The 12970-nt window shown below is 37.1% G+C and overlaps 1 protein-coding gene across 2 annotated transcripts in view; it reads left to right on the top strand.

Moving 5' to 3' along the window:
- Window positions 1-217: 217 nt before the first annotated feature.
- The window catches only part of LRBA (LPS responsive beige-like anchor protein), a 730232-nt gene continuing 717479 nt past the window's right edge, over window positions 218-12970 (top strand). For both annotated transcript variants that reach the window (XM_060147738.1, XM_060147737.1), the window contains exon 1: window positions 218-622. In XM_060147738.1, the coding sequence (XP_060003721.1) occupies window positions 404-622 (219 nt within the window). In that variant the 5' untranslated portion in view covers window positions 218-403. The remainder of the gene's footprint in view (window positions 623-12970) is intronic.

Raw genomic sequence — 12970 nt, 5'->3', positions numbered from 1 at the left:
AGAGTGTGGGGGAGGAGTGAACCTGTTCTCGGGCCTCTGGAACCAGCCTTCGCTCAGAACCCCGCGCCTGGCTGGTAGCGGGGTCCTTTGAGGAACTTATTTGACGGACACTACTCCCTTCTCTCCCCGCAAAACCCTAAAACAAAACCTAGCCTATTTAACATTGATTTAATCTTCCAATAGGGTTTGGCGTTGTTGTCAGCCTCGGGGAGAGAGATTGGACAAATATTCCCCAAGAGGAGGAAGGCGACGCCAAGGACTTTCCACATCAACTGCTTTTGGGGTTTCTCCACAACTTGGAAGAGTGACCCTTTCCGTTTTGCTTTGCGTCTGTGTGCTTATTACTAGCGCAGCGACTGCTGTCCCAGAGTGACTCCGAGTGGTCCTTTATCGTGAACTCGCAATGGCCAGTGAAGACAGTATTGCCCCTTCCCCGCCACCAACAGGTGATGACGGGGGAGGTGGAGGGAAAGGAGAAGAAACCCCTGCCGAAGGGGGTGTCTTGTCTCTGAAACGAGGGCTCCCTATCAGGGGCATCAGAATGAAATTTGCCGTGTTGACGGGGTTGGTTGAAGTTGGAGAAGTATCCAATAGGGATATTGTAGAAACTGTCTTTAACCTGGTAAGTAGATCTCTATTTTACGAGCGTATCTTCTCAGTGGGTTGGGGAACAAGACGTTAGCGCTGGAACCATGTGCTCTACTCAGGCTGATGATAGAAACAAAATTCTGCTGACCTAAATGAAACAATTTCTTGTATTTTTCAGTTTAAGGGGAATTATGTAAACTTAGATGCTCCAGGTTTTGAGAAAGTGAACAGATCACTTTGGTCCTAAGGAAATAATTGTTGCTATGGAAGTATTATGGAGGATTCCAGTGGAGGAGTTTTATTCTATAAATTTTTTTCCCCCTTGGGATGTATATCTAAGTGTGCATTTCGGATATTTTAAGTAAGTTCTTTTGGACTTGAGAAATAATGTCCTACCTACTCTTTCGAGTCTGCCTAAGTTATGTTTTGCCATAAATTTTGAACAGAAAATTCTTGTTCACAGGGCTGATGAAAGATTAATTTGCTGCAAAGTTAGCATTTATATTTAATCTTGACTAGTTTTATTTTTAGACATAATTAACAAAAGTCAAATTTTGGAAAGAATTTAGGGTTACATCTTGTGAATATTGAATGGCAATTTAAAAAGAGAATTGCAGCAGATATAGTATAATCTTTATTTCATTTGTGAATTCATGTCTATCAGCAAAGCATATTTGGTCATTGGAAGTTGCTGGTTATACTACTATGAGCTATGAATGTTATTTTTAAAATGTGGATATGCGATACTTCCCTTTTTCTCTAGTCTTAGAAATGGTTATCATTTCTAATGGGGACTTTTTAGATTTCTTTATTCTAATTTCTGTTGCCCATCAGTGTAAAATATAAAAAGTAAATTTGACCTTTAGATATTTCCTCTTCTTCCACCTATTCACCTGTGTTAGAAGATAATAGATGGGAACAAATATGAATGTGCAATAGTTGAATAACTGTTTATTACCTTTCCCCTTTGCCTGTATTTTTTCAAGGTTAGGCTTGTTTTATTCAGGGCAGTTAATTATTTCCTTCACTAGAGCTTTACTAATGGACTGGTCACCTGTGGTACAACTTCTAGAATGAGAAAGTAGCTTGATTAAATTCACTTACCTATGGAATAAGAAAATTTTGAACAATTGGGTATTTCTCTACCAGTTTGTTGTGTTGGGAGTTTATATACAAATACTGACACGTACACATTTTTAAAAAATTATGTATATTATGGAAATGTTCAGGTGTACACAAAAATAGAACAGTTTAATGAACTCTGGTGTCTATCATTCTGTTTCAACAGTTGTCAACATTTTGGGGATTTTGCGTCTATGTGGACTTTCAAAGTTTGTGAATCTGAAGGAGATAAATGGCAAATCTATGTATCCCTTTGTCTCCAAATAGACTTGAAAACTTTCCTTCTCAGTTTTTTTCTTTTTCTTTTTCTAAACCTCATGTATCTTGGATGTTAAGGAGAAATGTGTGGTAGTGATATAGTCCATCATTAGTTGTTTGTGTGTGAAACAACATTCCTCTGGCAGAAGGATTCCAACTCCTCTGTTCTTTAGAATGTCTTCTGTGGAGGTGGATGACCGAACATGAGTCACTTGCATTTTATCATTAAGGAAAATCCAAATTCTGTAGTAATAGTTCGTTCATATGCTGCCTAGAACTGTATGCCTGGTAGAGATTTTAAGGTGACTGGTTAAGTCTTTCATAGCTACATGTTTGCAGGTCAGTAGGTGTCTGGGTAGAAGGAGAGGGAAAATCTGTTCAATTACACTTCCTCTTCACCATCGTTCTCCTCTCCTGTAGGGCAGAGAAAGTTGCTGAGAGGATTAGATTAGTTCTTTTCCTTCCCTTCTCCCTTACAAAACTTTTCATGCTCCTACAGGGCCTTGGCCAGTCTTTTGAATCTTGGGAACTGAAAATATCGGGAATGTGGTAAACTAGTCCATTTCAGGGTTAGTACTGCTGCCTTAAGTATTTTCTAATCGATAGTTATCAGCCTTAGTCTCAATTCTACTCAAAGAAAGAAGTTACATTAACTAATAATGTGTGATTTAAAAGAAGTCACTACAGTTTACTATGTGCTAGGCAATGGGCCAGGTGCTTTACATATGTTTTTAAATTCTTCCCTCATTAAGTGTTTAATACATAGAGCTCATTATATAGTTAAGGAAACTGAGAGCCTGAAAGGTGAAGCAGATTGGTGATTCTTAGAATGACAACCCTTCTAGGAATACATCTGTCTCTTGAGTTGATGTAGAGTTGTTTGCTTCCCTAAGCAGATATTTATAGCTTAGGCATAGCTTTCCCCAGTGTAAGGACAGCAAAATCATTGGTCCTGCTAAATATGAATTGCTGAAACCTTGTTCAGTTTTCATATCTTCTTATTGACCATTCAAATAGCTTTCAAAAAAAAGTAAAAAAAAAAATTTTTTCAGGTTATTCAGTTTTTTCACTCAGAATGTAGATGCAGAAAGTTGATTATTAAGTTTTTTTACAGTCAGTATATTGGATTAAAATGTCTAAAATTGTGAAAAATAGGATACAGACAAAAGAATGTGTGACATGTATAAGTAATGAAGTATTATAAACCCTTTGAAACTTCATTTAACTTAAAGAACCAGCATATTACCAGTATCACTGAATCCTCATGCATGCTCCTCCTTTATCCTTTCTTCATTGGATTTTTCATTAGTAAGTTTATTATATTTTATATTATACTATATATATGTATTTATTAATATATATATATATGCAGCTATCATAACTTTTTCCTACTTTTCAGGCATTTTATTAAAATAGTTTGTATGCTACCGATTCTCTCGTATTGGTTACATATTAGTTACTTTAAACCATAAAGTTTGTACTGTTAAAATTAAACAACCTCCCCTCCCTGAGAGCTGTCCAAGTAGTAAGAGGTTAAGTAGAGCCATATAACTTCAGAAGTCTTTCTTTACAAAGTGCTGCCTCCAACTTTGCTAATGTAGCTTGACCTTACACAGTTATAAATTTCCTTTTTTTTTCAAAGATTTATTTATTATTTTATTTTTGGCTGCGTTAGGGCTTAGTTAATGCGCGCGGGATCTTCCCTGAGGCATGTGGGATCTTTTGCTCTGGCATGTGGGCTCTTCGTTGTGGTGCGCAGGCCTCTCTCTAGCTGTGTTATGTGGGTTTTCTGTTCTCTAGTTGTGGCGTGCAGACTCCAGGGTGCATGGGCTCTGCAATTGTGGCGCATGGGTTCCAGAGCACGTGGGCTCTGTAGCTTGCGGCACACGGGCTCTAGTTGAGGGGCACGAGCTCAGTAGTTGTGGCAGGCAGGCTTAGTTGCCCCACGGCATGTGGGATCTTAGTTCGCTGACCAGGGATCGAACCCCCGTCCCCTGCATTGTAAGGCGGATTCTTTACCATTGGACTACCAGGGAAGTCCCTGTTATAAGTTTCTTTGGAATTTACCACCCTTCTTGTAATTTCTTTTGCAAATCTGTTTTATAGGTAAGTTTTGATTAATAGTACACCTGTGTATTCAAGTGTTTAAAACCTCTGGTCAACTTTTACATTTTTCTTGTTGCAATTTAAAACCATTTTTATTTTGTCTCCACCTGTATGCTAAAGTAATTTGTCAAACTTTTGGACCCAAATAATTATATTGGCATGTTTTCAGGAACTCACTGCTGAGTTTAAGGCTTCCACCAGGTATTTGTAGGTGTTCCATGCTATTTAATTCAAGAATAGTGTTTCCCGTGGGCTGGTGACAGATACATGTTTTCATGAAATTTTTTTCTTCAAAAAGTAACTGTACCATTTTAATTAAACTGTTAAAGCTTAGGGAGTTCCCTGGCAGTCTGATGGTTAGGACTAGGCTCTTTCATTGCCATGGCCGGGGTTCAAACCCTGGTCAGGGAATTAAGATCCCACAAGCTGCACAGTGTGGCCAAAAAAAAAAGAGTTAAAGATTAGAAGATGGAATATAATTTTTCATTACTCATTACGTGGCATTGATACAGGTTCTGCAAGATATTAATGGTGCAAACTCTTAACACCTATAGAAGCTGAGCAGGTCATACAGAGGTTCTGTTTGTATTGACTGTGCAGAGACTATACTTGTGGGGCATCTGCTGTTCCATTTTAGCTGATTGTTGTCCTGCAGTAACATGAGCCCAGTGATGTGTGAACCTTTTGATTTTTTGGGAAGAACTGGAAATCTAGATTTAAAAAAAATAACATTTAAAATGTCAAATTAAAATATTAAAAAATACTGTGTGGGACATAAAATTGCAGGCAGTTTCTTTTCAGGCTTTTATATGAACATTTATTAGACAGGTAATCATTCATCATGTTTCTATTTTGATGTGTGTATCTAGAATTATTTCCTCCTTAATATCTGACATCATAATTTAAAGGTTAAGAGTAATCTATTCTAGAAACATGCTTGTTCGTGGGCTTCTCCTCCATATCAGTTTGTATTGATACTTCATGTTATAATAGAAAACTCAAACTGGTTTAAACACAATAAAAAGGATTTATAGGCTCATTTATCAGGAAGTCCAAAGGTAGGGCATGATTTACAGTAACAATAATATTAAAGACCAGTTTCTTTCTGTTGCTGTTTTCCTTTCTGTAATGTCAGCTTTAGTCCATTGCTGTTTCCCTCATGGTAATAGGACTGCTGCCACTGGTACTTGGGGCCATATGTATTCTTGTTTAGAACCCTTGGGAGAGAGAGCCTCTCTGTCCTAACATTCTAAACAAGAGTCCTGATTGGACTGCTGAAGCAATGATTGTGGCCATTGAAATGTGCTGATTGGCTTAAGCAAACCAGGGCCAACTGCTGTACCTAAAAATGGGGTCAATTTCCTCTAAAGTACTTGCGCTGTATGGGGAGAGATGGATACACAAAGATCTGGGTAAGAAATTCACAGAGTGAATGGATGCTGGATAGGCAACCAGTGATGTCCACTACTGTCCTTTTCAAATGCATAATAATACAATAGTAATGTTAAAGATATTTGTGTAAAGAGAAAAAAAATCACTCTCTTAACTCCCTGTCGTGATCTTGAGCAAGTTTTTTAAAAAATTCTTTTATTTATTTAAAAAAATATTTATTTATTTTATTATTTATTTGGCTGCATCAGGTCTTAGTTGCGGTATGTTCGTTGCAGCATGTGGGATCTTTCGTTGTGGTGTGTGGGCTCTTCGTTGAGACGCGCAGGCTTCTCTCTAGTTGTGGCGTGCGGGCAGTAGTTGCGGTGCGCGGGGCACTCTAGTTGTGGCTCGTGGGCTCTAGAGCACGCAGGCTTAGTTGCCCTGTGGCATGTGGGATCTTATTTCCCCAACCAGGGTTAGAACCTGCCTCCCCTGCGTTGGAAGGTGGATTCTTAACCACTGGACCACCAGGGAAGTCTTTGAACAAGTTTTTTTTAACTTCTTTGTGCCTTGGTTTCCCCAGCTCTACAATGGGGAAACTATATTTTAGAAAGGATTAAGTGAGTAAATACTTGTAAAGCACTTAAAATAATGTGTGGCACCTTAAGTGCAATTATAACTATTTGCTATTATTGCAGTATTTGCAATTTTAGATAGTTACAGTCATCATACTCCAACCTTATAATTTTTTTGTTTCTATATAGTCATTATTAGCCTATTGGCTCTGCAATATACTACTTCATTCTTATTTTGGGGTTTATTTAATAGCCATTGTCACTTTTAGAGGTGACTTGATTTTCAGCATCTTTATTGAGGTGTAATTTACATACCATAAAAGTCACTTGTTTTAAGTATATAATTCAGTGACTTTTAGTAAGTTTCCAGAGTTGTGCAAGCATTACCACAATCTAATTTTAGAACATTTACATCCTGTGTTCAAGACATTTTATAGTTTTAGCTCTTACATTTAGGCCTATGATCTATTTTTTTTTTTTTTTTTTGTGGTACGCGGGCCTCTCACTGTTGTGGCCTCTCCTGTTGCGGAGCATAGGCTCCGGACGTGCAGGCTCAGTGGCCATGGCTCATGGGCCCAGCTGCTCCATGGCATGTGGGATCTTCCCGCACCAGGGCACGAACCCGCGTCGCCTGCATCGGCAGGCGGACTGTCAACCACTGCGCCACCAGGGAAGCCCTCGCTTACTATTTTGAAGGTACTATTCTGTTTTCCTCTAGTCTCTTTTGTTGTTGTTAAAATTGTCACGGTTATCATTCTGATTTAACTTTACAGATAATCTGTCTCTGTTGTTGCTTTAAAATTTTTTCTTTGACTTTGAGGTTCTTTAGTTTCACCATAACTTGTCTAGGGGTGGCTGTGCTTCCTGAATCTGAAGATTCATGTTTTTCATTAGTTCTGGAGAATTCTCATGACTAATGCCTTTTCTTTATTTTATCTACTTGCATTTTGGAACTTGTAATACATGACATGTTGGTTATTTTTTTTCTTTCTATCATTCATGTCTCTTTTTTTTTTAACGATTTTTTTTAATGGGGGCCTATTTTTTTTTTAAGTCTTTATTGAATTTGTTACAATATTGCTTCTGTTATATGTTTTGGTTTTTTGGCCACAGGGCATATGGGATCTTAGCTCCCCAATCAGGGATTGAACCCACACCCCCTGCATTGGGACTGCCAGGGAAATCCCTCCTTCATGTCTCTTAATCTTTCATATTTTCAATCTTTCCTGCGGCTAATATCTTTTCTTCTAGTTTATTGTTCATTTCTTTATCTCCATCTTTCCTTCTTCTTCCCTCCCTCCCTCCCTCCCTTCCTTCCTCAGCCAAAGACTAGTAATTTGTAATTTCCCTGTGCCAGTGGATGGATTTTTTTTGCGGGGGTGGCGGGACAGGTTGTGGGGAGGATCTGCTTTTTTACCTTTTGAGAGTCCCATGTTTATATGGAGATTTCATTCCTTGAGTGAGCACCACACTGTATTTTGTGTTTCTACATAGGCATTAAAATTTAAGTCTCTAGCTTACTAGCTTCCCCTTCTGAACCCCTTCAGCAATGGTAATAGCAGTTCAAATACTTATTGTTTTCCTGTTTCTTCTTCATTTTGATCTCTTGGGATTGCCTTTTCTTTCTTGCAAGTTCAGCTCTGCACTGAAAAGTATTTTTTGTTATATTTAATATTTGTAGGTATTTGTGAAGTGATAGTTTTTAGGCTATCTTAGTCTACTCACTGTCTTGCTGGAACTATAAGGTATAACTATAAGGTATAACAAAGCAATTGGTATATAATAGCCAATGAATAAATTATAGTACCAATTTAGGCTACATTAGGCCACGGTTTTACCTATCTGGCAATAATTTGGAAGATTATTACCTTAGATAAGTCCAGATAATGGAGTTCTATTGTAGATCAATGAAGAAATTGTAGGTAAAGAAGATTTGTCATTTTTCATCTTCTTCAAATTCTTACCTTTATATGCAGGCAGATGAGCAGTTTTTATGTTAGAAAGCAACCCTATGTTTCCAAAACCAAACATAGATTCTTGGGAAATTTTGTATATGGATGTAGTGTTTTAAATTTTGGTATTTATATGAGTTTTCTGAGATTTTAGAATTATAGAATGTTGTGGGATGGTGAAAGGAATTCAGTTTTTTTCTTCCAACCCCTACCCACTTAAAACAAACAACTTAGAACAATACACTACCATTCTTTGAATCTTAATTCTTTGTAAGTTCTTAATCATTTAGCTGGAATGCTAATAACCTGCATAGAAATCTCATTTGTATTAACAGGAAACTTTATAATTTTACTATTTTTAATATTTTCATCTGCCCAGGGATGAACTTTTGAAATAAAATAGCAGTAAGCAAGGCAAATGATGACCATTTGTTTGTTTGTTATTATTTTTTAATGAGGTATAGTTGATTTATAATATTATGTAAGTTTCAGGTGTACAACATAGTGATTCACAATTTTTAAAGGTCATACTACGTTTAAAGTTGTAAAATATTGGCTGTATTCCCTGTGTTGTGCAGTATATCCTTATAGCTTATTTTATACCTAATAGTTTGTACCTCTTAATCTTTTACCCCTATATTGCCCCTCTTCCCTTCCCTCTCTCCACTGGTAACCACTAGTTTGTTCTCTATATCTGTGAGTCTGCTTCTTTTTTTGTTATATTCACTTGTTTGTTGTTTTTGTTTTTGGCTGCATCGGGTCTTAGTTGCAGCACGTGGGATCTTCATTGAGGCATGCTGGATCTTTCATTGTAGTGCGCAGGCTTTCGTTGCAGTGTGCAGGCTCTTCGTTGCAGGGCAAGGGCTTCTCTAGTTGCGGTACAGGCTTCTCTCTCTAGTTGTGGTGTGCCGGCTCAGTAGTTGTGGCGCATGGGTTCTCTAGTTGTGGTGCATGGGCTCAGGAGTTGCGGCTTGCAGGCTTAGTTGCCCCTTAACATGTGGGATCTTAGTTCCCTGACCAGGGATCGAACCCACATCCCCTGCATTGGAAGGTGGATTCTTAACCCCTGGACCACCAGGGAAGTCCCCTGTTGTATTTTTTAGTTTCCACATATAAGTGATATCATACAATATTTTTCTTTCTTTAATGTTTTTCACTAAGCATATTACCCTCTAAGTCCATCCATGTTGTTGCAAATGGCAAAATTTCATTATTTTTTATGGTGGAGTAGTATTCCATTTTGTGTGTGTGTGTGTGTGTGTGTGTGTATCACATCTTCTTTATCCATTTATCTATCAATGGACACTTAGGTTGCTTCCATATCTTGGCTATTGTAAATAATGCTGCCATGAATATTGCGCTTCATATATCTTTTCAGATTAGTGTTTTCGTTTTCTTTGCATATATACCCAGGAGTAGAATTGCTGGATCGTATGTTGTTTCTATTTTTAGCTTTTTGAGAAACCTCCATACTGTTTTCCACTGTGGCTGCACCAATTTGCATTCCCACCAGCAGTGTATAGAGTTCCCTTATTTCCACATCCTCACCAGCATTTGTTATTTGTGGACCCATTTGTTAATCTCTTAGGAGCTACACTTAAATTGACAAGATGGCTTTTGACGTAAAAATTTTTGGAGCCATTTCTATTTGTCGGGACTATTTTGCTGATTTATTTAACTTAACTGTTTGAAATAAAGAAAATTCCTCGGTTTAGTCAAGTTCAAAATTCAGCATATCATATAGTTCAGATATTTTTCTAGTTTATATTATTAGACATTGACTTTTATTTTGTGGTGCTAAATATGCTGTGCATGAACAGTTATATGGAATTATGCAAGTGGTGCTCCAGAAGGAAAGATTGAAATTAATGCTTTGTCCTGTGATCCATATATAATAGGGATGAAACTGGATCTAAATCAGGCTGTGTGACTGAGTCTGTTGATTACATGTAGGCAACATAAGTGTTTTTTACAAGTCTTATCTCATTTAATCTACACAATTCTTTGAGGTAGTACTTTATTAAACTTGTTTTATAATAAGGAAGTAGGATTGGAGAGGTTAAAGATGCTCAAGTCCCATAGTTAGTAAGATGGGATTTGGACCCAGGTTGTTTGAGCCTGAATCCTGTACACTGTATTATACTGTGTGACTATTAATTTAAGGTGGGTGCTCATATTAGAATTGTAGAAAATGGCCACTTAACTAAATTTCTCAAGAATTGTATTTATTGAAAAACTAGTTCATGATAATTAGAAACATAGTAAACAATGATAAGCTTTGAGAAAATGAATTATCTTAAAATTTTATCATTGATTTAACAGTGCATACTTTGGTATTTTTACATCAGTTTCCCTGTGTTTCAAATGGTACGTGGTTACTCGTATATGTTTAAGATATCCACCAATCAATTATCTTCTATTCTGATAATCAGGGAAAAAATGAAATGACCAACTCTTTAATATTTAGGGACTAATCATACATCTTATTTGTGATTGATAAATATTATTCTTAATCTGTATTACTTGTGGTTTGTTCTTGGTTTTGTTATATAGTACCTTAGCCTGAGGGCAGAAGTATGGAAGAAAAGAAAAATTAAATTAGTAATTTTCTACTTGTCATTATAGTATCTCTTGAAAAGATTTGGAAAAAGTTTAACATTAAATCAAATAGTTAAAATGAAAAATTTTGGCATATGTTTGGGAGTTTCATTTATTCTAAATTCTCATTGCTATGGAATGGAATTTTTTTCTTTTTTTAACTGGTACTTTTTTGGTTAATTTTTATTGGAGTATGGTTGCTTTACAATGTTTTGTTAGTTTCTATTGTACAGCAAAGTGAATCAGCTATAGGTATACATATATCCCCTCTTTTTTGGACTTCCTTCCCATTTAGGTCACCACAGAGCATTGAGTAGAGTTCCCTGAGCTGTACAGAGGTTCTCATTAGTTATCTATTTTATACATGGTATCAATAGTGTGTGTATGTCAATCCCAATCTCCCAGTTCATCCCACCCCCCCCTTCTCCCCCATGGTGTCCATACATTTGTTCTCTACGTCTGTGTCTCTATTTCTACTTTGCAAATAAGATCATCTATACCATTTTTCTAGATTCCACATGTATGCGTTAATATATTTGTTTTTCTCTTTCTGGCTTATTTCACTCTGTATGACAGTCTCTAGGTCCATCTGTGTCTCTACAGGTGACCCAATTTTGATCCCTTTTATGGCTGAATAATATTCCATTGTATATATGTACCACATCTTCTTTATCCATTCGTCTGTTGATGGACATTTAGGTTGCTTCTGTGTCCTGGCTATTGTAAATAGTGCTGCAATGAACATTAGGGTCCATGTGTTTTTTGAATTAAGGTTTTCTCTGGTTATATGCCCTTTAGTGGGATTGCTGGGTCATGTAGTAGTTCAGATTTTAGTTTTTTAAGGAATGAAATGGAATGTTGACTTCACTTGTGAAATTTTTGAATACTGAGCGGATGTCCTAATTAATTATAATTGATACTTAAATTTGAAATGACAATTTTAATGGATCCTTTTTTTTTGTTGATCATTGTTGCCTCTGGATATTTATCTTCTGAATCACATGGGGATACTTTTCCATCTTCCTTCTTCTCTACCTTGCTCACACAAGACCCAGATTTCCTTTTTGACACTGAGACTACTGCTTAAGACTCTTCCCACTTCATAGAAAACCAGTGTTTTCTTACTCTCTTCTGAACCTAATTGGGGTCTTCTAGAGCTCTGCTCTGGCTGCTATACGTGATGCTGAAACGGGAAGGAAAAAAATGACTACTTCCATTATCTAAATTTTCCCCACAGAATCTATGAGATAATAGCTAGTATTTATTGAGTGTTTTTGTGACCTACTAAGTAGTACTTCTTTGTCCTTATTCTACTCTGGTTTAGACCATTCTGGATGCAGGGGCCCCTTTACTCTTGTTTTTCTCTCTGCCTAGAATGATCTCCTCTCAGTCATCTAATAATATATATCAATAAACAATATACTATAATATAAATATAAATTATAATTATTATACCTTGAACTTCTGTTTGATTTTTTCATATTCATATTTTTATAGTTTCTTTTCCTTAGTCATACTTCTAATATCTCTTTTATTTCCTTAAATATTAATATTTTAATATTGTGTATGTGATCATTTTTATTTTTTTCAGTGTTTGGAGTCTGTTTCTATAAAGCTTGTTCTGGTTCTTGGGGGTTTGTTCATTATTTTGTGATATTTAAAAAAAATGAGCTTTTGTACTATGGATTATTATTATTATTTTAAAATGTGGCTGTACTTGGAGATGAGGCCTTTTAAAATATTTATTTATGCCGGGTCTTAGTTACAACAGGTGGGCTCCTTAGTTGCGGCTCCAAGGCTCCTTAGTTGTGGCATGCAAACTCAGTTGTGGCACGCATGTGGGATCTAGTTCCCTGACCAGGGATCGAACCCGGGCCTCCTGCATTGGGAGTGTGGAGTCTTATCCACTGCGCCACCAGGGAAGTCCCTGTTCTATGGATTATTATTTTTGAGTATAGTTTGAGGTCTGGTGTAAAGTGCACTCCTCCTGGTGGTTTGGTGTTTGCTTCTGTCATGCTCCAGTGTCTTCAATTCTGAACCTCTTGAAACTAAATTTTTAGTTTGAGTTTTGTTAGACCTCACAGGTAGTATGAGTTCTGGTCCCAAATTGGAGTGAGAGGAGAGAGACTTCTTTTTTTCTCTTCTACTCAGTTTGAGACTGCCAAATATGTCCACTTGCTTATGATGAGCGTGTCCTGTCCCTGTTACCACACCCGTTCACCCACCGACAGTGTTGCCCTTCAGATTCCCCACATTCTTTAGGCCCCAAGCTTTTATCCTTCTCCCCCTTAGCAGTCCCTTAAGACTCAATTTCTAAACCACTAGAGATTGGTGGATGCTCCCAGGGCAGATACTGGCCTCAGCGCTCGCTGAAACTCGGTTGTTTTTTGCCTCCAAAGA

Source organism: Lagenorhynchus albirostris, chromosome 4 (genome assembly GCF_949774975.1).
Source record: "Lagenorhynchus albirostris chromosome 4, mLagAlb1.1, whole genome shotgun sequence".
NCBI lineage: Eukaryota > Metazoa > Chordata > Mammalia > Artiodactyla > Delphinidae > Lagenorhynchus > Lagenorhynchus albirostris.
The sequence above is the reverse complement of the archived record's forward strand: the minus strand, read 5'-3'. Positions and strand labels throughout refer to the sequence as shown.